We start from the raw sequence: 24,390 nt of genomic DNA on the forward strand, positions 1-24,390 counted from the left end.
TGATTTTTATGTATATTGTGTGTGTTCGAACATGGATGAAAGTGGGGGGCGATATGCGTGTGTGGAAAAAGTGCGTGCGTGAATGTATACAGTGGAAAAAAAAAAAAGACAATCAAAAAGGGAGAAAATTAATTGGGCGTGATCAAAGGTAGACTGTGAATTGGTGTGTATAGAGTTAAAAAACGAAATAGAATGATGAGGTGAGAGTAGGGGAAATTGCCCAATTCGGGATAAAGAGGATGATAATGACATTGGATTTCAAAGAGGGGCATCAGAAGGGAAAAGTACACACAATAGAATACGTTTTTTTTTTCTGGGTCTTTTGCTTTTTTCCTTTTTTTTTTTTTTTTTTTTTTTTTTACAGTCAAATGCTTTGATGACCGGCACTGTAGTAGGTGTGATAGTACTGATTCCAACCGTGAATGCCTCCACCTTCTTCACCACCGGACATGCTGGGTGTACCGGCTACGGGGGCAGGAGGTCGCATGGTGTGCATATCGTAAGTTCCAGTGATCGGTTGAAACCATCCGTTGTTTCGATATCCAGGAGCGTAGTAATTTAAAGGAGGAGGCGCCGTGGGTTCGGATGTGTGATTTGGCCGATCTTTGCCCCACGATAGTTTGACAGCCTTGCCACCGATATTGAAACCCTGCAGTGCGAAAATAGCCGTTGCCGCATTCGCGTGTGTATCCAGTTTCACAAAGGCAACACCTTTATCGTTCTGTAATCGAATGTCGGACACGAAACCGTATTGTTGAAAGTAGGGAGCGATATCTTGGGCTGTAAAAAAAAAATCAAAAAAAAAAGTTTACATTTAGTTCCGAGGTTCGGCTGGTGTCACCCATCTGGCTACTTACGTGTGATTTCTTGCGGAAGATTACCAATGAAGATGGTGGTATTGTAAGGAGGAGTCTGTGCAAAGATGTCTTCATACGACATATTGGCCGATGCAACTAATGGAAAAAAAAACGTCTTAGTTACCAAATCCAAAGAATCGCATGCCCGTGGGGTTGCGTGACATCAAATCAAAAAAATTTACCTTGCATTTTTTCGGTCTTGGTGATGTGAGCAGCGGATGTGGTGGTGGAAACGCTGGGACTGACGTTCTTTTGATTTGCCCAGTTGCATTTGACAGCGCCGGAACCCAAGTATTCGCCATCCATGATATCCATGGCTTCTTCGGCTTCGGCTTTATCACGGAAAGCCACGTAACCAAAACCTCTTGATTTTCCAGTGGTTTGATCCCACATCACTCGTGCGTCACTAAAAGGGCGAAAAAAACGTGTGTGTGAATATTTTTTTGTGTATGCATGGTGCACAAGCTAGTCGTTGTTCATGCTCTTCAACGAAATAAGATACGTACGACATGCTTGGAAATGGAGCAAATGCTTTGCTCAGTTCTTCGTCATTGACATCTGGACTCAAATCGCCTACGAGGATACGGTAATGCCGACTGGTATCTTCTTTTTGAGCAGTGGGGGTTGTGGAACCCTGGGTTTCCCATTTTACACTGATTTCCTGTTTCATGATCGTTTGTGTTAGATTAACCCAAAAATAAGCTTGAAACTCAGCCATTTACCTGACCAAAAATGATTCTTCCACCCATCGCATGGAGGGCCTGTTCCGCACCTTGATGTTCGCAAAACTCGACCAGTCCATAATTCAGGTCATCTTCGGAAGCCTAAAAGGGAGCCAGTAAAAAAAAGGGAAAAGGAAAAAAAAGGTACCATCAGTTCACTGTTTCAGGTCAAATTAACACTCCACAACTCCACACTCCGAACAATGTCAGCTCATTAGTGCCAAGGTAAATGGGAAATGGGGCGGACGAAACGAAAGAGAGGAAAAAATATGTAATAAAAAAAAAATCTAATCTAATCACCCACTTGATTGGCCAATGGATCGTTTCCAAACAATGACCAAAACAACATGATGTGTGTGACCAAGACTAGCATAAAGAAGATCAAGAATCCAAGAGCCCCCACCCCCAAAAATAAACAAAAAGCATACACCAAAAGTAGGATGGGGAATAATCCTTGGCATGGCAACACTTGGCATGATCCACAGAAAAACTGTTAAAAAAATCTCCTTCCATCAAGGTCCCCCCTATTTTGGTGCCCTCGACTCTCATGGTTTCTCCCCCAATTTCACTCCGTATCACAGCACACTGCTTACTGCAATTCACCAAAACCCCCCATTCTCCTTTTACCTCCTTGTTTTTTTTCTGCGCTGCACATTTGTAGAATAAAAAAGCATGTAAAGATAGAAAAAAAATGTGGATAAAAGAAAAACCCAAAGGATCGACTGCATAAAAGGGAAAAAAAAGGGAATCCCTTCACCCATCAAACAAAATGGTGAAAGCGCAGCAATAAGAAAAAAAAAAGAGAAGAGGAAAAAAAAATCCACCAGAGCTCAGCAGAGAGACAATGTAGAAAAAATATAGTCCACTGTACTGCAAGTTTCCCAAAAAAGAGAAGAGGTAGAAAGCTTACTTTGGGATCTTTGACAATTTTAACGTGATCGACTGGTGAAATCATGGAGAAGATTTGTTCCAACATGGTGTCGGTGACTCGAGCGTCGAGATGTCCGACGTATAGGGTTTTGCAACCTTCGTTAAATATTTGTACCATAATAATAAGACAAGAAAAAGAGATATTGGTTTGTAAAGAGAATGTATGTAATAGAGTGTGTGTGTGTCTGTGGAGAAGGGGTTAAAGGAAATAACAATGATGAAAAAAACCACCTAGCGGCAAAAGTTTGAACATTTTATATTCTGCACGTCGGTCCCTTCCAAAAAAGGGTTTGTGTGCGTCATTGTTCTAGTTCCATAATTGGACACCACCCAATGTCAGAGCTTGAATTTTTGCCGAGTCACATTATTCAGCACCCTCATTGCGAGTTTAAAAAATTTGCGGTCACGAGGGTGTTTACCCGTTTTTTCAACGTCATTGGACGGTTAGAAGCAAACTTGCAGCGGCACACAGTTTACGTCGTTACTGTTTCTTTACACTATAAGGAAAGCCGCTTTTCTATGTTCAGAGCCTGGAAAGCAACCCATGCCATAATCAGGCCACGAGCCTCTTCCGCCATTGCGCATCAATCCATCAATAAACCATGGCTCATGTTGGAAGGTAACAAAATGAGTTGCTTCTACAATAGAGTTTTCCCGGCATCGTATGACCTGACTTTTTTTTTTTTTTTTTTTTTTTTTGGGTCAATTGTTCAGCCAAGCATATGCCTTTGACACAAAGGGCGCTAAGCACCGCTGTGCCGAATTCACCCAACTTTAGTCGTGTGAATCCTTCCTTGGATGTACTGACCTCGAAACATGCCGTTTACGAAGCTTTGGATGCATTCAAAGGAACCAACAATGCTCGATTAGCCGTCAATCTTGTCAAGAAAGCCCAGGAACAGCAGTTGACCACACCGGAAACGTATCATAAATTATTGCAAGTAGTGAATTCGCCCGATTTGGATGTAGATGCAAGTGCGACGGTGGCGCGATGGTTCTACGATACCAAAACATCCCCGCTGCCGACGGACATACGCCATAATTTGGATGTGTGGAAAGATTTATTCAAATTAGGATTCCGTTTGAGTTCGATGCACCGACGGGAGGATTTGCAGGCATTGGTGACCTCATTTTTGTCAACGTTTGAAATGACCCTCGTCACCGATCAGTTGGCATGGGAATTGCTGTTCAGGGTAAAGTGGAGAAAAACAAAAATTTCTGCATCATGCTGTGAAAAAAGAGTAGAAAAAGAAAAAAGGAAAAAAAAATTGGGGGAAGGGGAGGGGCTTGGTTTTTTTTTTATCTTATCTTGGTTTGTGTAAGCTAATAGTTTTCTTTGTTTTTGGTGGTTTATTTTTATAGTCGTATGGAATTCTGCATCAGGCGCATAATCTTGATATGTGGATGGACAAAATCATGCATCATCAGTTCCTGACCGATTCACTTGATATGACGTCGTTGAAAAGGAGTGCCATTCTCGCTTACGCGGCTTGCGGATCCACTTCCAAGGGGGAAACCCTTATGGACAGTCTCGAGCAAACGACGACGGCCTTACCACAGGAATTCTGGGAAAAGCTCATTGAAAATTGTGCCTATCGCGGTGACATCCGTACGACGAGCAAGTATATTCGTCAATGCCAACAATTGTTCCCTGATTACAAGCAAGACACCATGCCGATGATGGCGCACAAAGTCGCTTTGGAACAGTTGCATAATTCACTGGCCAAATCACGCGGGGTTCGGGGGTTGCCTCTAAAGACAGGCCACAATCCCCGTTTGGATGCATTGCATGAATCGTGGGCGGCCTTGACCGAGAATAGACAGCATTGGGATGTCGTCCAATGCACCATTGCCGTGGATTATTTGAGACTGGCCAACCGTATTGATCCTCAAAACTTCCCCATGTCCAAAGCACGCGACATTATCGACAAGTTCATGCCTGCTCACGGCCTTAAACCGGACGCTTGGATTTACGAGACCCTATTACGTGGATACGCCACCACGCGTGAGTACTCGTCCAACCACAACGAACGATTGGAGAAATCGCTGCAAGTGATGGACGAGATGCAAAAGCACGGATACGATATCAGCACGCAAAACATCTTCCATCTATTGTTCCTGGCTTGTATCCCTCACCGGTATAACCGCTATCCCTTTGACTATTTCCTGTTGGCGTCGATGTTACCACCTTCGCCCGCTCACCTTCCCTTGGATCCTCGACTATTCGAAATCGAAAAGATCATGCTCAAAGCGCAAATTCGTCACACACGCATGTCCATCAAGACGTTGTTGACGTGTCTCGGGGCCTCGGGTCAATACAAAGCCATGTGGAATCGATGGCGACTGATCAAATTGTCGGGTATGCGTCGTGATTTGGAATTGTATCGTCACGTTTTTGCTTTGGCTTCCCTGGACAGTCAGCAAGCCAACTACGCGTTGGCCGTGATCAAGAACGAGCTGGCTCGTGAACATCGCAAAGAAAAAATCACATGGAATACGTATTGTGCCATGCTCGATTGTGCGGTGGCCGCTCAACTGCCGTCGGAAGCCAAGCAGATTATGACGGCGATGCGCGAACCGGGACTGGTTCGACGTTACGACCAGCGACCGAAATTGGACACAGCTGAATACTACCTACCGTTGGTACGTGCGTGCAGCGCCATTGAAGGGTTGCAGTCGGACGCTGGCAAGTTGTTGGATGAAATGAAGCAGAAGCAAGTACCTTACAATCAAGGCATCTGGGTGTGTGTGATGACGCATGCTGCGGTGAACAAGGCCGACCGAGAGGAGATTCAGACCATCTTTAACCGATACACCATGGAACGGTTTGAACGTTCAGGCAAAATTCCTATTCCTGTACGTGAATTATCTCCCGTGGTACCGTTCCCGTCGGCTCCTTACAACACTGGCGACGTTCAAATGATGAATATGTACATGGGATCTTTGCTGGATTCACAGGACGTGTCTTTAATATTAGACGTACTGGAGGTGATCAAGGAACAAGCTCCTGATCTGAAATTATCGCCCGTCATTGTCCAAGGTGTCCTGGATTTGGCCCGACGGGAAAAGAGCCCTGTCAATCTTGACTGGTTAACCAAATCCAACCATGTAGCATAAATTTATCAATCCCAAAAACAGAATGTCGCTCTTTTTTTTTTTCTTTTTCTTTGTAATTTTTCTTTCTTTCTTCTTTTTATTCCACTTGCACTCTTTTTCTTGATACAATAATACATTGGCACACTGACTGTTACTTTTTCACAATGCTTCGGAAAATGACGTGTTCCCGATCTTATCGGAGACTTTTCTATGGGCCAATAAACAGCGTTTGCACGTGAAGCCGACGAATGCGGAAGAATTCAGGAATTGGCCAAACCGAATGGAGTCTCCCACGCGGGAAAATCAAGATAGATACAACAAGTGATAAGATGGGAAACATGGGTATGTGTACATATCAATGCATGGTTACTGTCGTACAAAAACGATGGATACTTCAGCTTATTACCAACCAACTGATTGAATCTAGAGCTAAAGCAGCTTCTTGAACCCGACCATAGGAATGCTCAGTGAACCGCAAAGCGACTAGGTATGCTCTCTGCAATACAATTTAATAGTTTTAAATTTTTTTTTTTTTTTGCTCTCCGGGTTCTTCCTGCAAAAGCCATGCTCGAATGGATGAGTAAGTCGAGGTGACTGCTCATCCTTGCCTTTTCAAACCCCCAAAAAGCGACCGTTCCCAGTTTTCTACCACTTTCTTTTTATTTTTTTTATTCCTTACTCTTCTTGCCAGCATAAACGTTTACGTTTTTTTTTAATCATGTCAAATCCCGTGGAAGAAGGAAAGCGTTTGGCGGCCTACCGAGCTGTAGATGAATACATCAAGCCCGAACATAAAGTGATCGGTATTGGCTCAGGTTCAACTGTGGTCTATGTTGTTCAGCGTATCCTGGAACGACCCGAATTGAAGCATCTTGTATATATTCCTACGAGTTTCCAAAGTAAATTGCTCATTATCGAAGGCGGTTTGACGCTGGGAAGTGTGGAACAGTAGGTTTCTTTTTTTTTGTATCTCCATTTACACAGACGTCGCCAAAAAAAAAATCAAATCCATTGACTTCTCTTTTTGACAGATATCCTGTCATTGATGTGACGATTGACGGTGCGGATGAAGTCGATAGTCAACTCAACGCTATCAAGGGCGGCGGAGCCTGCCAATTTCAAGAAAAGGTGGTTGCCGAAGCCGCCAAGAAATTTGTCATTGTCGCTGGTAACGTGCGCGCAAGGGTCGGGACCGGGAACAACGGGCAAGACTAAAAAGGAGCAAAAGAGAAGAGAAGAGAGAGACAAAAGAGAGCGTATGCTGAAACTCGTTATTTTCACAGACTACCGTAAAAAGTCAAAGATCCTCGGCACCCAGGTGAGTTTGAATGTTAAAAGCTTATTGAAGCATCGTGGCGGTGGGCCCTTCAAAGAAGAAAAAAAAATTCGAAGAGACGACGAAACTGCGACGACAGTGATATTGACGTTGTTATGTCTGTGTAGTGGTTGAAGGGAGTACCTATTGAAGTGGTGCCTTTGACGTATCAATCGGTGATCAACTCGTTATTGAACAAACTGTCACTGCAACCACAAGAAGTGGCCTTGCGTATGGCCGTGAACAAGGCTGGCCCCGTGGTAACGGATAACGGTAACTTTGTCATTGATGCTCATTTCGGACCCATTGAAGATCCTGCTTCTCTGTTGAAGGAAATCAAACTGTTGACTGGTGTCTACGAAGTGGGCTTATTCTGTAACATGGCTGAAGTGGCTTTCTTTGGTGAAGCCGACGGCAGTGTGGATGTTTTGAAAGCATAACTCCTTTAAAAGAAACCTCGACTTGGTTACAAAAAGAAAGGTTTTTTTTCCCCTCTTCTCATTCATGTGTCCCCCACGACTTCTTTTTTTTTTTTTTTTCATCAGATATAAAAAAAAAGGCTGCATTTCTAAAAAAAATTCATCCCAGCGCGAATTTTTTTTTTCTCGTTCGCGTAACGTCTCATTTTGTAAAAATAAAAAAAAAAAGTAAGAAAAAAAATCACGCTTTTAAATTTAACGCTCCGCACGAAACGCGCTAGTTTTTTCCTGCCGGACACGCCCAATGCCCAAATTTTATCTTTTTTTTTTTGCACACGAGGGAAGAAAAAAAAATTTTATGAGGTTGAAAAAAAAAAGAGAATTAAAAAAAAGACTGTACAAGAAATGAGAAGATCAACCTTTCTCTTTGTCGATAAACAGAATAGAAGAGAGAGAGAAAAGGAAATAAAAGGAAAGAAAGAACGCAATGAAAACGACTATATACGGATATGTTTATGCCTTGGTGGTGCGCTTCTTAGGGGCAGCCTTCTTGGGGGCGGCCTTCTTTGGTGCTTTCACGCCAGCCTTTTCTGTGACTGATTTCTTGGTGGGGGAAGCACGCTTGGTGGGAGCGGCGCGTTTGGTCGGAGGCTTTCTGGGGGTGGTCGATTTCTTGGTGGTGGAAGCAGTTGTATCGGCCTTCTTGGCTTTGGTGGCTGCTGCAGGCTTCTTTGCAGGTGCTTTCTTGGTAGCGGTGGAGGTAGCCTTCTTAGCGGGAGCGGCCTTTTTGGTGGTAGTGGTGGTGGTAGCCTTCTTTGTGGATGCGGCCTTCTTGGGAGCAGCAGCCTTCTTGGCGGTAGGCTTCTTGGCCTTGGGAGCTGCGGTGCTCTTCTTAGTGGCATCCTTTTCAGCCGCGGATTTCTTTTCAGGCTTGACCAATTTCACACTGCCAGAAACACCTAAATTTCACCATGTCATCATTGCATTAGATAAGCAAATAATCAAAATCAAATAAAAAAGACACCAGAAAAAAAATTTCAAAGGATCGGAAAATCCAGCGCGCGCGTCCATGGCCAATGCCATTATTTTTTTTCTCCGCTTTGTCCTTTTTTTTCTGCTGCCAGCGCTCTTTTTTTTTTCCTCCAGCGATCAAGGTCCAAAAAAAAAGAAAAAAAAATTGAAGTGAAATTTTTTACCTTTGGGCAAAGCAAAGATTTCTTTGGCGGCACCGCGTTTGATGGCAGCAGCGATTTGAGTGTCAAAGTGAGCACCGGCGTTGACGTTGTAGTTGGCCAAGATGTACTTTTTGATAGCGGGTCTGGAGCTACCCTTGCGTTCCTTGAGAGCGAGAATGGCAGCTGAAACGAGAAAGAAAAAAAAGACAAGGTGAGTAACAATGATATCATCATTAGGCGCGTAAGAAAAAAAAAACCGGACGCGCCCATGATCTTTCCATCACAAGTTCCTTTTTTTTTTTCTTCCGGTCTCTGCTTTCAAGCTCGTTCTGATTGAATAGAAAATGAATGGTGGGAATAGTTTACCTTTGATCATAGCCTCGTACTAGGGAAAGTCAAGAAAAAAAAAGGAAACACGACAAAGGTATAAAAGCGTATGAATGAGTGAGTGTGACAAATTGAAGCTTGGGTTGGGTGGTGAAAAAAAAGCACTTACGGTAGGATGATCGGCCTTCTTGGCAGAAGAGGTAGTCTTGGATTTGGTGGTGGTGGCCATAATAATAAACAATGAGAACAAATGTATTTGTTTGTGCAGAGAAAAGAAAAAAAAAAGAAGAAGAAAAGAGAAATCTGCGATCTGTAAAATGGGCACGCATTTTATAAGGCACATTTTTTTAAATTGATTTTTTTTTTTTGGAGGAATGGGGGAATTCAAATGAATCGACCAATCAGAACGCGCGCTTGACCGAAAAACTTGCATCCGATGTTTTTGAATCTTTTCTTGCCTTTTCATGAGGTCACGATCGACGTGAATTGTTTCTTCTTTTCCGGCCACATGAGCCCCTAAATAAAAAAAGGTTGAAATGATGGGATTTGAAAAGTGTCTCCTCGTTCAAAATGGGTCTCAAAAAGAATGGAAAGCCCTGGTTTTGAATGGGATATGATTTTTTTTCTCCCAAGATAACCCCAAACCAGGATTTTCTCCGCAACACTTTTTTTTTCCTTGTGTGTTTGAATGGGCTCCCTCTTCGTCCAGGGCTCCTTTGACTTGTGAAAAAAAAATTAAGATTTTCTTTATTATCCAAAAGTCCACCAATCCCAACTAGATACAGAAAGCGAATTATCAGGGGTGGGTAAAGGGGATGCTTTATTTTCTAGTTTGACGGTGTCATCGTTTTGTTATCTCTTCTGCTTTCTTATTTTTTTCCTCTTTTTCTTTTTCCACTAAAGCCTTATCCTTGGTTGCTCCATGCCTGCATTTGTCCGAGAGTAAGTGAAGTCAATCAATAAAAAAAAACCCCCCACTTACCATGACCGGCAACGGTAAAGCACACCATTTTTCGTTCTAATTGGAACCTGTGTATCATAGATACAAGCTCGTTGTCGTAGGCGGTGGTGGTAAGTTGCCCCCACTCCTCCTCACGTCAGATAGAGAAAGACTAACAAACTAACGAGTACTTCTTGTCACTTTGTTCAGGTGTGGGTAAATCGGCATTGACCTCACAATTTGTACAATCGCAATTCGTTCAAGAGTACGATCCAACCATTGAAGGTATGGATATTTTCGGTCTTTCGCCCTTACTGATTTCCAATCCATTTTCAGAAAGTTCAAAGAAGAATATAACGTTGGCATTTTTTCCCTTTAGATTCTTATCGGAAACAGTGTATCATTGATGATGAATCGGCTCTGCTAGATGTATTAGATACGGCTGGACAAGAAGAATACAGGTACGACAACGAACCTTGACAGCAGCAATGGTTCACAATAATGGTGATGATGATGACGAGGACAACATGTATCAGCCAAATAAAAAAGAAACAAAAAAAAGGAAAATGAGTAACGTTAAATAACCTCCATCATAATAGTGCGATGCGAGAACAGTACATGAAAAATGGTGAAGGGTTTTTATTGGTTTATTCCATCACCTCCCGTGTTTCATTCGAGGAAATTCGAGAATACCATCAACAAATCCAACGCGTCAAAGATCGTCGTTCTTTTCCCATGGTATTGGTCGCCAATAAATCCGATCTGGAATCTGAACGTCAATTATCTTCTCAAGGTACGAGTTTGTTCTTTTTTTTTTTTTTCGCTGTAATGTTTTTTTTTCATGTTCGTCTTTTCTTTTTTTTTTCAGAGGGACGGGATCTTGCTCAGTTATTTGGGTGTCCTTGGATTGAAACATCGGCCAAGCAACGATACAACGTGGATGAAGCTTTTTATCAGGTGGTACGCGACATTCGAGAACACAATCGACAGCAGCAAACAATGGAAACCGCCCAACGGTTAGCGCAACAGAACAATCTTGTGGAAAAGGACGTGGTGAAAGAAGGCTATTGTACGTCACGAAATTGTTGCTTACTCATGTGACAAGATTTGACATGGACTACGGTAAAAAATCTTTGCTCTCTCTATTTTTGGCTTAAGTAGAATCGGATGCTGATCGATCTTTTTCTCTTTTTTACACAATGCTGCATGACCGCAGATTGAATGTATCCAATCCAAGATAGTTCTATACATCTGCCATGATCATCGGTCATAACCGCAGCAACCCAAGTAACCTCATCCTACACATACTACCCATACCCATCCATACCCAACTTCAACCCCCCCCCCACTTTGCATACAACAGCACGCATTCATGCATCTTTTTTTTAAAAGAAAAAAACACAAAACAAAATGAATCATTTATTTATCCATACATTATGCTTTGGAAACAAAAAATATTGGTTCATTGAGATCCTTTGAAACTCATGGCTTCCCACTCGTAAAAAGAAAACATAATTTATTGGGCACCATCATCATTATGAAGACATCTTGACATCATGAAATTTCTCTTGTTCTTTTAATTCAAAGGCATTTTGAATTCTTCGCATTTGACAACTGGTGCATGACGTAATCGCGAATGAAAAAAAAAAAGACAAGAAAGAGGGGCATTGTTTTTTTTTATTCGTTGTCGGCAGAGATGTTTATGCGTAATTTACAATGTTGAGGATTTTTTGCAAGGTGACCAATTACCGTGGTCAGCAATTATGTTTTTTACACATTGGTATCACGGGCGCAGTTTTGTTATGATGCTTGGCATTCGAAAATTCTCCTCACTTGTCAGATCAAACAAAACATACTCGATTAAAAAAAAACAAGTACAAGTTCATAAAACATTGCTACTGTTGAGGAGTCAAAAACTAAAAAATAAAATAAAAGCATTATCAAAATAAAAAACGGACCAAGAACCATAAAGACGCCCAGGAGAAAGAAAGTACTAAGAGAACGTAAAACGATATTGAGCCAACCGGTATAATACAATAAAATATAAAGAGCGAAGAAAAAAAAAGAGGATAATTCAAATAAGCATTTCGCGTTGTTCGCGTTGTCGTTGTTGTCGTGCTCGTTCGATTTGAATGGATCGAGCATCGGTGAGATGGGCCGTAACACCCCGCCCTGGTAGTGTAATAAACTTGGGCATCGGACGATATTCAAGGTCCAACGAAATATTGATCGCTAAAAAGAGTTAGTCTCCACCGGTGTTACAGGATGCCTCACCGAAGCTATCCGAAATGAAAATGCTAACCTGCTTGCAAATGTTCAACCCATGAAATCATCTCCACTCCCGTATTCAGTCGTAACAATAACTGAGGTCCGTGAGCCGTGATTAGTCGTAACGAGTTTGGCCGCTTGGTGTAATCGTACGCTCGAATCGCTTCCGCCCCAGCCAAAGAAATCGTCATTAATGGAGTATAGTAATAACGATTCCATCGGAAATGGAATGGAAATCGGGAAGACAAACGTCGGTTGTTGTTGGCTTCATTAGGAGCTGTCCGATAGATCCGCAGGATCGTCCCCCAAAGTTCCACATAAAGTTTTCTAATTAAAAAATACAATCAACTGTTAGCTACCTGGCCTTGAAAAATAAATAAACGTAATGTGTTTTTCATATTTTGGTTTCGCGTTGAAAGGCGGGGGGGGGCGAAAGGAAAGGCAGGGAAGGGGAATAGAATAAAAAGAGAATAAAAAAGAAAAGTAAACAGTGAAGCAAAAATGCTTCATTGAACTGCTTATTGTAATGTGATCATCATCACAGCTAAAAGAATAGGAAAAAAAAAAGGATGATGCAACTTGTAATCAAAGGTAGTAAATTTTTTTTTAAAGTTCGAATGTTGAAAAAGAATCCTCTGGTTGGAATAAAAAAGAAAAAAAAAAGCATGACACATACCTCCAACGACGCCATCGAGTTTTGAGTCCGGGAGAGTCCATCTCCCGTTTGATATACACATGACCCATTTTATACACTGTACATTGATAAGGGGGAAGTTCCTCCCGACCTTCTTCTTCTCGCGGCAAAATACAGGAACGACATTTTTCCCAACGCTTAATGAGCGCCATTTCGTGATAGTCAGGTGGTTCCGGCGCGGCATAACTGACGGGTCGAGCACGAAGTGGGATGGTTGTATTTGGATTAGTGGCGGGGGTCACGGTTGTGGCTGTGGCCATGGAATTGCGATGGCTTGCTAGTTCACTCTGATCATTCTCATCATCGTCATGAAGAGAATCCATCATAATATGAATTGGCATCGACAATGGTCGGGGTATCCGTAGATTCAACTTCCGAGGCCGAGGGATCACGGTCCCAGGTTTACCGATCCGTGACAGTAACGTACCTTGTTGTTGTTGTTGCTGCTGCGGTGGGAGTGGCGGGGGTGATTGCTGCTGCTGTTGTGTTTGTTGTTGTTGTTGCTGTTGTTGTGTCAGTGGAGCCGGGGAGGGTGAAAGGTAAGGTGGAGGGTTTTCAGAAGACATATCCAGCATGCCTCCCTCTTCGCCTTCTTCGGCGACTGTAGTCATCATAATCATGGGTTTACTACTGACAGTTGTCATAACGGTAGCCGCACTAGCAGTATTCTCAGAAGGAATAGAAAGAACAGGACTAGAACAAGGTTTGGATTTCGACTCGCTACTGACAATGTCGTCAGATGGCAAATCAAACGATACCATCGATTGCCGATTCGCTTTCGGTTCGGTAGTCACTGTTACCGGTTGCGTTACTACCGGCGATGTGGATGACGCCATGTATCGATCAAAGGCATCAATGGCTCGACAGACGGCTTGTCGGTGGGCTTCTTCATCCATGCACCAATCAATATCCGAGGGAGTGACATCGCTGGGGGTACTGAGGGTGGAAGGGCATGTTGAAGAAGACGGCCTTGAGTTACTGGGACTACTATCGATGACGGAATAGTAAGAGGAACTGGAGGAAGAAATGAACGAGGAAATAAAGTGATCGTATCCATTCTGGGCGAGGTGAGTACGTAATGATTGAACACAAAGAGAAAGTCGATCACATTCACGAGGTTCGCGTATCCCAATATTGGCAAAATCTTGCGGTTCTGTCATTCGTAAGAATTTGTTCATATCCATTTCAGCACCTTGAAAGAAACCGATACAATGCTCCAACGATAAATAGAGCAAAAGAACACAAGGGAGCTGATGAAGAACTTTTTTCATATATATATAAAACCATGGTTAGTTAGGGGGTAAAGCAGAAAGTACGATGATTAGGATTGATAAATTAAAGGCATCTTCGTTGCCGCAGATTTGCCAACGATAGATGATGAATAATATGAAAGAGCGCTTTTTTCTTTACCTTCGGATCGGGCCATCATGGTAAGACAAATGAAAAGAAAAGGACATGAGTCACTCCACGATGTACAAGAACAAAGACAAGAAGAAAACCAAAATAATAAAGAGAAAGCAACGGAAAGAGAAAAAAGAAGAGTGGAAAATTATAACCGAAAAAAAAAGATAGAATCCTTTTTTTGGCAACAACGTCAACCGGATTGTCTCTAATCGTAGTTTGCTTGTGTACTGTCTGTCTCTCTGTAATTTTTTTATACAGCCGCGTGACACATATGATTTTTTTTTTTTTTTTTTTTTTTGAAAGCATACGCATGTCACACATCGCAGATCTTTTTAAGCACGATACTTGTCTTTATACAGTCTAGTCGGATCAACATTACCCCGCTAATGCTCTTTTCTGTTTCGTTGGGCATTTTTTCCCAGCAATGACATCAGCCAAAAAAAGCTTTCAAGTCTATTCAACATCATTGGCATTTTGCGATGCGCCAAAAATCCGCACTTTCCTTCAAGGGGGAAACAACATTTTCGCAAAATTTCATTTCCATGCGCGTGTCACCGTGATCGAACCAATTAAATCTCAGCCAACTTACCTCGTCCTGTGCAAGCTCAACAGCGGAGCGAAAATTAAAAAAGAACCAAAGCTCGAAAAATCCACGCATAGCCAAAGTAAAATAAAGCCGAAATGGACTCATACCCGCTTCCCTTCTCATCAATACAATAGTCATTTGAGGCTTGACAAGGTTGCACAGAAACAAATCCTTTTTTTTTTTTTCACTGTTCGATGACGTTACATCCAACCAAAAACAGGTGTATTTTTCTTGGCTGTTGCTTTTTTTTTTCGGCTTGGCTTCAAAAAGCTCCCTGACAAGTGAAAGATTTTCTGGAGCCGCTTCATTTTATTGCTTTGTTTTTTTGATTCTTATGCTACTCGACCAACTCCCTCCCGAACTTTTATGGTGTGTTTTTCACGGGTTAACTTATGACGACCTTGATACCCTTCTTCATTTCGATTTCTTGGCTCCACTAGTCCGGCATTACCTTCATCGCCACTACCGCTTTCATTACAAGATTGCATCGTTACTGCGGTTGTTCGAATCATTGACTCCCACGGAACGACACAAAGATGAAACCCGAAAAGCCATGGCGACCCAGTTGCTGCACTTCATAACAACTCTTGTTGAAAAACGTCCCAAATATGAGCACCGAAACACTTTTACGGACCTACTGGATACTTTGCACCATCTTGTGTTGCGAAGAGTACTGTCACCGGATTTGCGATCCACACTGGAACACGATTATGCTTCTCTTTGTCTTGAAATACGTCACATCTACCTTCACACTTCCTCCATTCGTGTCCTTCATGATCCCGTAAGTGTTGACGAACCTCGGTTTCGAGCGTTTCTATTATTGTAGTCCTGACCCAAAAAACCAGGAAGGTTGCACAATTAATGCTTGTTGTTTTTGTTTTATTTTTAGAAATACCGGAGGCGAAGTACCAAATACCCCTTGGCACCATTTTTGCCGAGAGATTTTACTAGTGTGTGGCGTAGCCACTGTGCAAGAGGGGTTGAAATGTTGAATGGTCCGGGTCTGGACGCTGAATTGTTGGCTTGGCGGGAAACGCGGTTAAGATTTGCTCAATTTTTTGGAGCGTTATTTGAAGTGACGAGTCTTTACCTTGAATCGAATTTGGACGGTACCTTTGACGAATGTCTGCGTGAAGCGTTGGTAACGGGGGATGTGGAAAGTTTGCTCGTGCTGTGTGTGGCGGCTGACCGACCGGTCGACGTGGAAGCCATGTGCACCATGGTCACGCATGCCGGTGAACAACTGTGGAGTTACCTTGACACCATGGAAGATTGGATGACCACCGATCCCACTCCACAACAAGCAGCGCCACTGGAACAATTAGAACATCAAACCGACCAACTCATTGAATCCCCACCCGAATGGCTTTTACAAGATCGATATAAAATTCACTCGGATGCGAAATTACGCCTCAAGGTAAAAAAATTCAGAACCACGATATGTTACCATCGTAACTCATTTTTAATATAGTTAATGGATCGTTTATATAAACATGGCTGGGATTGGTTTCACTGAAGCAGGTCTTTTTAATGAATACTTGTCCAACATTTTATAACATAGTCCGTCATCCCAAAATACAACAAAGATCGACACCAACGGCAGAGAAATTTTGTAACCCCTACCCTAAGGCTGCATGAATTTTTTCAGTGACTTTGAATTGGAAATGGAGCATTTTTTTTTTTTCCTTTTTTTTCCTTCCCGTCTTCCATGCGGGGCATTGGTCAAAGGTTCTATCTATTTTCGTTCGTCCATCTTTTTTTTTTTTTTCATTCAGTACGTGCAACTAGTTTCGATTCCTCCTTCCAACCTACATTAGCCGTCCACCGCCCAGTGTCTATTGGGAATGCTCTTATACCGAGTCAGAATCTACCTTATATCCAGGTAAAAAAAAATTAAAAAAAAAAACCTCCACCGGAAACAAACCAACCGTTTCAATCCAAATGCTCATTCTTTTTTTGTTCATCGTCAGTTTCGTATCGCTTGGAGGATTCATGGTAATCGTATAGCTCATTTTCAAACTACGATGTGTGGATCTTTTTTCCTTTAGCTAAAATCGCGCTTTTCTTTCCTTCGCCACGTTGCTATGCTCCATTTAGTATGGGTAAGACTATTTCGTTGTCGTAATTGATGCGCGAACCACTCATTAAGATCTCGCACTGTATATTAGTTACGGCAATGGCGCATTGACGGCATGTTTGGTGATTCCCGCATTTCGAGAACAGTTCTCGTTTGATACTCCCCCCGAACGGCCCGTTACTGTCGTAACAGTGACAGTTGCTCTGGCAGCGTCGTTTCTGGCTTCCATGGTAATATTTTGATACGAGTAGTGGATTATCTGTGCTGAAACACGCATCCCCCCTCCCTCTTCTTTTTTGATATTGCTTTAGGTAGCAGGGTTTCTTGCAGATGGCATTGGACGTAAGAAGCTGTTTTATGTTGCTGCTGCCATTGACCTCGTAGGAGGAATCATCCAAGTCGCCGGATTTACTTTGGGAATGCTTATTACAGGCAGAATCATTACTGGTCTGGCCATAGGGTAAGTCTAATTTTCACGTGGCGAAACAAAACTAAATAGTATTGACCGTTTCCGGTATAGCATTTTCAGCATGCTCGTACCATTATGTGAGTTTGAGGAAAGCCATCATCCATTTCGGGTTGACCAAATAACTTATTGCCACTTTCTCTTAAAAACAGACCAAAGTGAGATTGCTCAAGCACATAATCGAGGTCGTCTTATTACGCTGTATCAATTCGGGATCACCCTGGGCTTTTTTATCGCGTACTGGGTTTCCTATGGCACCTACGATTTACCCGGGCCACTCTCATGGCGAGTCACCGTAGGATTGCAAATTGTTCCTGCTGGACTCATGCTCATCGGCTTATTTGCCATTCCAGAAAGGTAAGCGTGGGCACACGTTCCGTGGAGCCAACCATCATCTCTAACTCCGTGCAACAATGTGGGTTTGGAACCCAAAAAAAAGTCCACGTTGGCTCATTTTTCGAGGGCGGCATGATGAAGCATTACGGATACTAAGCCGATTACGCAACAATCAATGCGACGAACGCGATATGGAAGTGCAAATGGAATTCACTAGTGTGGTTCAGGATGTGTCTTATGAGAAAGTATTTGGCAAAAAGAATATTACCGGTCTCACTTCCACCGTCGGCATTGATAATTATCGAAAACGTACTGTTCTCGGCATCGGCATCCACACATTTAACCAATTATCGGGCATCAATGCGTTGCTGTAAGTCCACCCGGGGGGGGTGGAGTTGAGAGGGCAATAAACGCCTTGGGAATTTGGCTCAAAAAATACTCACCTTATCTTAGTTTTTACCTTCCTTATGTTCTCGAATCCGCAGGCATTGAACACTTCGGGCCCATACTGCTCAGTAAGTAACTTTCCCACTGTTATCATCAATTCTACTTATTCAATCGTGCCGCTCACTAGTTGGCAATGGCATTGTGGGCGCCATCAACTTTATTAGCACAATTCCTGCATTTATGATTGTAAGTAGAAAGAGACCTTTTGAAAATTGTGAGCGTTGTCGTATAGGTGCTAAACCATGGCCTCGGGAATTTTTTTTAACAAGATCGATCGAGTGGATCGTCGAAAAATTCTTGTTTATGGTGCGTTAGCCATGGGGGTTTGCATGATCGCGGTGGCGGGAGTCTCAGGAGCCTATAATCCTTCCATTGGCGCCGGTGAAGGCCCGTTTGCCAACATCACTTTGGGCATCACCAATCGAGCGGCTATGATTATCGTATTGGTGCTTATGGGGATTTTTGTTGCCTCTTTTGCCATGAGCTGGTATGGATTTTCGAGACGGACAAATTATCACTTCCCTACCTCCCTTCCGCAGTATGCTCACTGTTTGTTTCTCATAGGGGCACGGTCGGTTGGGTGTATCCTGCCGAGATCTATCCTCAGTTGATTCGTGCAAATGCCATGGGTATCACCACTTCGGTTGGCTACTTCTGGAACGCGCTGGTCACGGCGGTGTCACCACTCATGCTTCGCTACATGCTATGGGGAACCTACCTTTTCTTTGGTTGCATTTGCCTTATCATGGCATGGATCAGCCATCGCTATTACCCAGAAACCAAGGTAACGTCCCCTTTATTGGTGGCGATTTTCCCCTTTTATTCGGATCCACTGAATTTGTGACATTTTTGTAGGGACGGTCTTTGGAAGAGATCAATTTAATTTTTAGCGGGGCGTTATTGGATCAGCGGCCCGGGGCTCATCATCCTGCTACGGCGGCAGAAGCTTTGATTCATTTGGAGCAAGTGCGATACCAAGAGCAGCGGAAGCGTTTGGCACGTGCAGGCTCGGCAGCCGGCACCAATGCGGGGTCGCGTGCCCCATCCATTATTCACGGAGAAAGCGGTGACGACGCTCAATCACTGACTCTTCCCCGTCATCCCTCGGATTTAGAATCCTCGCTGCGGCAAAGTCTAGACAAACAGAGATCTAGTGTCGCAAATCAAGATGCGTGATATCGTGGCTGATTCAAATTGAGCCTTTTTTCCGTCTCATTCTTCATCGACTGAATTCTAAAAGCATAGGGCACTCCTCCCTCCACCAACCCCATTACAGTGTACAAAATAATTTCCAATCCAGTAGATATTTTTCATGACAAACCGTCTAGATGTCACTTTCTTTTCATTAATGTTCTTGACGCTGGCCGTCCACATGTGAATAAAATTTCAAGAAAAATCCCATCTCTTACCAACCAGAGTTTTCTTTCTTTTTTTTTCTTCATAAAATGGATGCAGTCAGGGATTTGCATTGTCCTTGCTCAGATCATGGAACGGTTTTGCAAGGGCGACACAAATCGTTCCAGAACACGTAGTGAAGGCAGTCTTCTCAATAAGTGTCGGAGCCCATCCGTACTTGGTGAAAACCACAGCGCATGTCCAGGGCAGAAAATGTTTTGGTATTTCCCTGACGAGTCAAGCAACTCATCAATGCGGGGCAGTGGGTACGCGTCTTTACCGGTGATTTTATTTAATTTGCGATAGTCTACTACGAGGCGGTATTTACGTTTTTTCTTCTGTACTAGCAAAATAGGGGAAGCCCAGGGACTATTCGAGGGTCGGATTATACCGAGGCGACAGAATTATCAAGTTGCTCCTTGAGTGCAGCAATTTCAGGGTATGACCCAGGAAAACTCGATCATTTGGCAAAAGATTTTTCGCAATGGGGGCCTGTGTGGGGTTTCACCAGTTACATCCAGCGATAAGAGGAACGGTATTAGGCAAGAGCTTTGACAGTTATCACTGTGCAACCTGCCTTCCCCACTGGCTTCAGCTTTCCTTGCATTTGGCATCGCTAGGCTCTTTAGGGAAAGGAATGGCATCGTCTTTTTGTACACCCATGGAGCTTTCGCGGTGCCCCGGCAGTTGCAATCTTCGTCTGCGTTATCGTAAAGCTTGCACCCACGTGGACAGACACCAATGGATTGCGGTTGCACTGGAAAGTTCTTCCGAAAGATTTGCAGGGTTGTGGGTTGGCTTAGCAACGGAGGAAGCTTGCCCTCTGTGAATTGATTGATTCGAGCAATTACTTTCTCGCACAATTCACGAGGAGCTCCGTGCTGCACCATCATCGAGTAAATATACAGGTTCGTTTGGATATTTTCCTCAGAGGTTGCTCGTAACTCCGGAAATCGTACTTGTCTTGATGGTCATTTATATTTGTGGCGAAATCCGGCTCTTCGTCGTCAGATGGATCGTCAACCACCTCGTCGTGAAAATCACCTGCAACAGCTGCCTCTGCAGCGGAAAGAAGCTCGTCCACTGTAGACTGGTGTATTGAGCCATCTGCTGTTGGCTCAACCGGAATCTGTCAGAGACATCAAAGGAAAATGCTACGTTAGTATCACCAATTTCTCAACTGCATCCATTGACTAACGAATGTAATCCTACTTCTTTATTGTTTGCTTCGCCCATTTCTTCATCACTTTCCATATGGACCGACTCGACAAAAGCTTGAGAGCTCTTATTGTAATAGATATAACAGGTCTCATAAGCAATATGTATCTAACTCCTCGTTCAGACGCATTTACTGTGGGCAATTTGCCGAGGATGTCTGACAGGCGTCCTTGAATGCAATCTTTTTCGTGAGTTGAGGGATCAGCTAAGTTCTTCATATAGACCATCTGGCAGTAGGTGCAATAAAACGAGGCTGTGGCGTTAAAAATAGTATTGAGGTCCAAGGGAGGTCGTTGGTTCCTCCCTGGGAATCTTAACCAAGACCATGACTCGTAAAAAAATGACTGAGAATTTTATTCATTTTCAAATGTTTTCATACATGGATGTGCGTAATCAAATTTTTGTTACCAAGGTGAAAATGGCGTCAGTAGCTTAGTTATAGTGATAGTCATCAGACGCTTGGGAAGTTCGGCGCTTTTTACGGCGTCCTGTGAATAGGTAGTAGAAACAATGGTTAGTTTCCGACTTTTTTTGTAGCTTAAAGTATCAACTTGTACTTACGAATTGGTCGACGTTGACCCGGCGCATAGGGGACTTCGATGTCACCTTCCTCCTCTGGGATTTCTGTAGCCACAGGGTCAGAGAAATAAACGTTGCGCTTTCTTTTGCCAGCGCCTGTGGTTGTTGTTCCGGTTGTATTGGATGCATCGCGAAGTGCGGTTCGGTTTCGTGAGGATTCGGCTCGTTGGATAAAGTTTTGGGTGGCATGGGCGGCGTTGTTGTGTTCGTATGTTTGGTTTTCCATGCTATTGTCTTTGTTCATTGAACTTTCATCCATCAGCTCAGCAAATAAACACATGGTGTATTCCCTTTTAATGATGTCCTGGGTCAAGACAGGCATGTCCTCATTCGAGATCTCCTCACCGTTGGGCCATTCGCCACCGAAAGAGGTATGCCATCTGGGATAGCTGGGATGTGAAAAGAATCGGGTCTGTCGTTCATAATCAGCTGTAGTCATATTCAGCCGTTGAAGCTCTTCTTCTTGTTTTTGAAGTTCCGTGAGTTGATTTGTGTGCTCTTCCTGGAACCAGCGCGCAAAGTTCGCATAGTATCGTTCATTGCTTCGCACCGTGTGTTTCAGATTGGTTATCTCGTCCTCTTTGTCTTCGATCATTTCTTCCAAGCGCACGATCTCTTCATCCTTTTCTTGAATGCATTCGTTCAGCTCAGCCAGCGTTTCATTGAAGACCACCCTGCGGGATTTCAATTCCTCTTTTTGATTTTCAGTCACGTTTGTCAATGTTTCGACTTGTTCCTCCATTTTTTGCACCAAATCAGCATATTTCAAGCATCGGTTTTCGAAAGAAGCCATATGTTGCTGTTCCACTTGCTGTGAAAAGATCTTGGATTGCAGTTCTTGTTTTGCTTTGTGCGCCTGCTGTCGTGTTTTATGCAGTTCATGGTCGGTTTCTTGGATTTTCTTTTTTAGTTCTTCTCTGTCCTGCATCCAAGTCTGGAAAAAGTCGCGCGACATGCGGACTCCGTTCATTTTCTGGTTATACTAAAAAATCGTAACAAAATACGTTGTTAGCACGGATGAAGCGGGTCTGACATTAGATATAAAAAATTCGCTCACTCACCTCGAGTTCTGCTTCGAGGTTTTCGATTGTGTTTTGCAAATCGCCGATGTTGCGATCGCGTTGGACGGGCGCATTGCGGCGTGGATGGTTGATAATTTTTCTGGCCAAAGTAGCTGTTTGAAGGGTGGCCAGCGTGTCATCGTGGTGGACCTCGGCAGTTGAGGCAGTGGCGAGAATGGATGTTTGAACGTTGCCACCCAAACAATTTTGAAGTAGCCACGCCAGCTTGTTGTATCTATCCACAATGAGACATAAAAATTTAGCTAAAATTCAAAAAGATAAAGGAAAAAAGACATCCGGTACAGTTACCTGAACAAATGGGATGAACCACGGGCAGCGAGGTCTTGGATGGTATTCATGAGTGTGATCAAGTCTTGATTGACCGAAACGGTTTCGGGTTCGAGCCTGTGGCGGGGATAATCGGCGTGGATGATTTCGGAACCAGCAAGGTCCACAAAGGTTAGTTTGCCACTGCGAACCATGGCCTTGTCGTCGACGATATTTTGATAAGAAAGTTTGACAGTAAAAAAGCAGTGACCACGGCTTAAATAAAGGCAATTTAGTACATGTTGGTAATGCTTCAGAGAAAGTTTCTTCTTGCTTACTCGGATGTTTCATTCCAGCGTGTGGGACCGATGGTTCTTTGAGCCATGCCATAACGAAGTATGCGGAGGCCCTCATCGGCAGAGCGAATCAAAGGTTCGCGACATCCGTGGATGGTCACAGTGGAAGTGGTGGGATCTTCTTGAATCTGCAAATGGGAGTCTTGGTCGTAAATGTTGAGCAAATCATAAAGACGATTGTTGCACAATTCGACGAGAGAGATTTGGACCGAGGCATTATGATGTTGAAAGAGTCTCAAGTACTCAAAGAGCCTGCAGAGGGTGCGGGGAATGATGCCTGCTTCAGTTGGAGTGCTGTCAGAAAATTCTGTCAAATCTCCTTGCAGGGTATGCCTATCGTGACGAAAAACATCAAAAAGTTAAAAATATTGGATATAAGGTTATCTGATGGGGTCTTTGACCAATCAAAAAATTCGGTTTACTCACGATTTGCCGGTGCCTGTCTGTCCGCAGGCAATCACGGAGCAGTTGTAACTAAATTGAGTAATTTTAAATCAGTCACCCGTGAAACGACACATTAAAGTGCACGGACTGTCCGCATTGTTTTTTTTAATTACCCATTCACGATTTGTTCAATCATAGGTCCAGCAACTTGACGAAAGATGGCTTCTTGGGAAGACGATTGATCAAAAACATGATCAAAGTCGTAGCATTCTTGATTAGGGCCGAACAGGATTTGTCCTTCAGGTTGACACGGGTTAGCCACCAAATTAATACGAGACACGTTGTTGGCGTCAGGGACATTTCTTGAAAAAAAAAAAAGTCAATGGCATCAGATCATTCAAGCAACATGGGCGTCATGGCATCATTGCGATTTACCGATAACGAAGGAAGACTTGAATATTCTTGGCTTGTTCAACCGCCTGATCAGGAATAGGCAGAGAGGTAGAGAGCCACGAAGGCAAAGATACGTTTTGGAAGGTGTTGAAAATACGAGAAGTAAAAGAGTTGCAGTTGGAGCTTTCGCTGGTAGAAGTGGAGGAGAGCTTAAAAAACCACATAATAAAAGTAAAGAAGTCGAAAAAAAAAGGATAAAGAAGTGGGAAAGGAACGCGTTTTTTTTTCGTTAATATTGTTGACAAAAATGGGTGGCTTGCGAATGATTTGTGAATGCCGTCATTTGTCTGCTTTTCCTTGGACGTCTCATGGTCACAAGGGTGAAGAAAAAAAAAGGCCTGGTGGGCATCAATCAAAGAGTTACAGAACTTTCACATTGGGCATTTTGTCGGTCTTGAAATTTTGTCAAAGCTGTGCTGCTCTAATGGACAATGCCCGACAAAAAATTTCGCAAACTCCACTTCATCGGTCCGCTCAAAAATTTAAGCTTTTTCAAGGAATCGATCCACAATAAAATAACAAGTAGTGAAAATCAAGGTCTTTTCATTTAATATTGAACAAGAAAGAACTGTATGCGGAAAACCTCGGACGCAAAGGGTACTGTGGGTCACAATCCAA

At 43.2% G+C, this 24,390-nt stretch overlaps 9 protein-coding genes across 9 annotated transcripts; 5 read left to right on the forward strand and 4 right to left on the reverse strand.

The window, feature by feature from the left end:
• Positions 1–303: 303 nt before the first annotated feature.
• BYT42DRAFT_562968 (uncharacterized protein) lies at positions 304–2,715 on the reverse strand. The gene is made up of 6 exons (XM_051567532.1): positions 2,490–2,715; positions 1,580–1,681; positions 1,364–1,518; positions 1,040–1,263; positions 858–953; positions 304–780 (listed from the first exon to the last, which is right to left on the reverse strand). The coding sequence occupies exons 1-6, from the start codon at positions 2,625–2,627 to the stop codon at positions 365–367; spliced, it is 1,131 nt and encodes a 376-aa protein (XP_051425267.1). The 5' UTR covers positions 2,628–2,715; the 3' UTR covers positions 304–364.
• Positions 2,716–5,756, forward strand: BYT42DRAFT_562969 (uncharacterized protein). The gene is made up of 3 exons (XM_051567533.1): positions 2,716–3,128; positions 3,224–3,702; positions 3,872–5,756. The coding sequence occupies exons 1-3, from the start codon at positions 2,843–2,845 to the stop codon at positions 5,624–5,626; spliced, it is 2,520 nt and encodes an 839-aa protein (XP_051425268.1). The 5' UTR covers positions 2,716–2,842; the 3' UTR covers positions 5,627–5,756.
• A 567-nt stretch (positions 5,757–6,323) lies between these two features.
• On the forward strand, positions 6,324–7,360 carry BYT42DRAFT_492550 (ribose-5-phosphate isomerase; the record flags this gene model as incomplete). Its single annotated transcript, XM_051564159.1, has 4 exons — positions 6,324–6,553; positions 6,637–6,773; positions 6,889–6,923; positions 7,049–7,360. 4 exons carry the CDS (start codon positions 6,324–6,326, stop codon positions 7,358–7,360), a joined length of 714 nt encoding a protein of 237 aa, XP_051425269.1.
• A 287-nt stretch (positions 7,361–7,647) lies between these two features.
• BYT42DRAFT_562976 (linker histone H1 and H5 family-domain-containing protein) lies at positions 7,648–9,139 on the reverse strand. The gene is made up of 4 exons (XM_051567534.1): positions 9,011–9,139; positions 8,881–8,899; positions 8,536–8,697; positions 7,648–8,298 (listed from the first exon to the last, which is right to left on the reverse strand). Exons 1-4 carry the CDS (start codon positions 9,068–9,070, stop codon positions 7,853–7,855), a joined length of 687 nt encoding a protein of 228 aa, XP_051425270.1. The 5' UTR covers positions 9,071–9,139; the 3' UTR covers positions 7,648–7,852.
• A 624-nt stretch (positions 9,140–9,763) lies between these two features.
• Positions 9,764–10,882, forward strand: BYT42DRAFT_612275 (ras-like protein; the record flags this gene model as incomplete). Its single annotated transcript, XM_051571610.1, has 6 exons — positions 9,764–9,783; positions 9,884–9,912; positions 9,992–10,066; positions 10,161–10,242; positions 10,381–10,574; positions 10,650–10,882. The coding sequence occupies 6 exons, from the start codon at positions 9,764–9,766 to the stop codon at positions 10,880–10,882; spliced, it is 633 nt and encodes a 210-aa protein (XP_051425271.1).
• Positions 10,883–11,442: 560 nt separating this feature from the next.
• BYT42DRAFT_562991 (uncharacterized protein) lies at positions 11,443–14,340 on the reverse strand. Its single transcript, XM_051567535.1, has 4 exons — positions 14,154–14,340; positions 12,726–14,004; positions 12,084–12,376; positions 11,443–12,013 (listed from the first exon to the last, which is right to left on the reverse strand). The coding sequence occupies exons 1-4, from the start codon at positions 14,170–14,172 to the stop codon at positions 11,856–11,858; spliced, it is 1,749 nt and encodes a 582-aa protein (XP_051425272.1). The 5' UTR covers positions 14,173–14,340; the 3' UTR covers positions 11,443–11,855.
• A 608-nt stretch (positions 14,341–14,948) lies between these two features.
• BYT42DRAFT_562997 (uncharacterized protein) lies at positions 14,949–16,484 on the forward strand. Its single transcript, XM_051567536.1, has 2 exons — positions 14,949–15,514; positions 15,623–16,484. Exons 1-2 carry the CDS (start codon positions 15,068–15,070, stop codon positions 16,202–16,204), a joined length of 1,029 nt encoding a protein of 342 aa, XP_051425273.1. The 5' UTR covers positions 14,949–15,067; the 3' UTR covers positions 16,205–16,484.
• Positions 16,393–19,472, forward strand: BYT42DRAFT_563002 (general substrate transporter). Its single transcript, XM_051567537.1, has 13 exons — positions 16,393–16,615; positions 16,704–16,728; positions 16,817–16,820; positions 16,901–17,040; positions 17,122–17,270; positions 17,331–17,356; positions 17,429–17,633; positions 17,716–17,982; positions 18,066–18,127; positions 18,187–18,245; positions 18,329–18,546; positions 18,624–18,843; positions 18,915–19,472. The coding sequence occupies exons 1-13, from the start codon at positions 16,578–16,580 to the stop codon at positions 19,233–19,235; spliced, it is 1,734 nt and encodes a 577-aa protein (XP_051425274.1). The 5' UTR covers positions 16,393–16,577; the 3' UTR covers positions 19,236–19,472.
• Positions 19,473–20,974: 1,502 nt separating this feature from the next.
• BYT42DRAFT_563010 (P-loop containing nucleoside triphosphate hydrolase protein) lies at positions 20,975–24,156 on the reverse strand (the record flags this gene model as incomplete). The annotated part of the gene is made up of 9 exons (XM_051567538.1): positions 20,975–21,160; positions 21,234–22,233; positions 22,313–22,547; positions 22,622–22,855; positions 22,918–23,268; positions 23,362–23,409; positions 23,493–23,681; positions 23,755–24,110; positions 24,148–24,156. 9 exons carry the CDS (start codon positions 24,154–24,156, stop codon positions 21,105–21,107), a joined length of 2,478 nt encoding a protein of 825 aa, XP_051425275.1. The 3' UTR covers positions 20,975–21,104.
• Positions 24,157–24,390: the final 234 nt, after the last annotated feature.

This window comes from Radiomyces spectabilis (genome assembly GCF_025331425.1).
Source record: "Radiomyces spectabilis strain NRRL 2753 chromosome Unknown BYT42scaffold_4, whole genome shotgun sequence".
In the NCBI taxonomy this organism is placed as follows: Eukaryota; Fungi; Mucoromycota; class Mucoromycetes; order Mucorales; family Radiomycetaceae; genus Radiomyces; species Radiomyces spectabilis.

What these genes read in the sequence shown, in the direction of transcription:
- BYT42DRAFT_562968 (XM_051567532.1), bottom strand. Translation starts at nt 2,627, where the DNA reads ATGGTACAAATATTTAACGAAGGTTGCAAAACCCTATACGTCGGACAT. An exon ending in CAAGACCGAAAAAATGCAAG is followed by an intron (nt 954 to 1,039) that starts GTAAATTTTTTT and finishes TTTTTCCATTAG; the next exon opens with TTGCATCGGCCAATATGTCG. An exon ending in TCTTCCGCAAGAAATCACAC is followed by an intron (nt 781 to 857) that starts GTAAGTAGCCAG and finishes TTTTTTTTACAG; the next exon opens with CCCAAGATATCGCTCCCTAC.
- BYT42DRAFT_562969 (XM_051567533.1), top strand. Translation starts at nt 2,843, where the DNA reads ATGTCAGAGCTTGAATTTTTGCCGAGTCACATTATTCAGCACCCTCAT. An exon ending in ACCATGGCTCATGTTGGAAG is followed by an intron (nt 3,129 to 3,223) that starts GTAACAAAATGA and finishes TCAATTGTTCAG; the next exon opens with CCAAGCATATGCCTTTGACA. An exon ending in CATGGGAATTGCTGTTCAGG is followed by an intron (nt 3,703 to 3,871) that starts GTAAAGTGGAGA and finishes TTATTTTTATAG; the next exon opens with TCGTATGGAATTCTGCATCA.
- BYT42DRAFT_562976 (XM_051567534.1), bottom strand. Translation starts at nt 9,070, where the DNA reads ATGGCCACCACCACCAAATCCAAGACTACCTCTTCTGCCAAGAAGGCC. An exon ending in AATCTTTGCTTTGCCCAAAG is followed by an intron (nt 8,299 to 8,535) that starts GTAAAAAATTTC and finishes GGTGAAATTTAG; the next exon opens with GTGTTTCTGGCAGTGTGAAA.
- BYT42DRAFT_562991 (XM_051567535.1), bottom strand. An exon ending in ACTCGATGGCGTCGTTGGAG is followed by an intron (nt 12,377 to 12,725) that starts GTATGTGTCATG and finishes TTTTTTAATTAG; the next exon opens with AAAACTTTATGTGGAACTTT. An exon ending in GGTTGAACATTTGCAAGCAG is followed by an intron (nt 12,014 to 12,083) that starts GTTAGCATTTTC and finishes AACTCTTTTTAG; the next exon opens with CGATCAATATTTCGTTGGAC.
- BYT42DRAFT_562997 (XM_051567536.1), top strand. Translation starts at nt 15,068, where the DNA reads ATGCTACTCGACCAACTCCCTCCCGAACTTTTATGGTGTGTTTTTCAC. An exon ending in TTCGTGTCCTTCATGATCCC is followed by an intron (nt 15,515 to 15,622) that starts GTAAGTGTTGAC and finishes TTTTATTTTTAG; the next exon opens with AAATACCGGAGGCGAAGTAC.
- BYT42DRAFT_563002 (XM_051567537.1), top strand. Translation starts at nt 16,578, where the DNA reads ATGCTCTTATACCGAGTCAGAATCTACCTTATATCCAG. An exon ending in CAATTCCTGCATTTATGATT is followed by an intron (nt 18,246 to 18,328) that starts GTAAGTAGAAAG and finishes TTTTTTAACAAG; the next exon opens with ATCGATCGAGTGGATCGTCG. An exon ending in GCTATTACCCAGAAACCAAG is followed by an intron (nt 18,844 to 18,914) that starts GTAACGTCCCCT and finishes ACATTTTTGTAG; the next exon opens with GGACGGTCTTTGGAAGAGAT.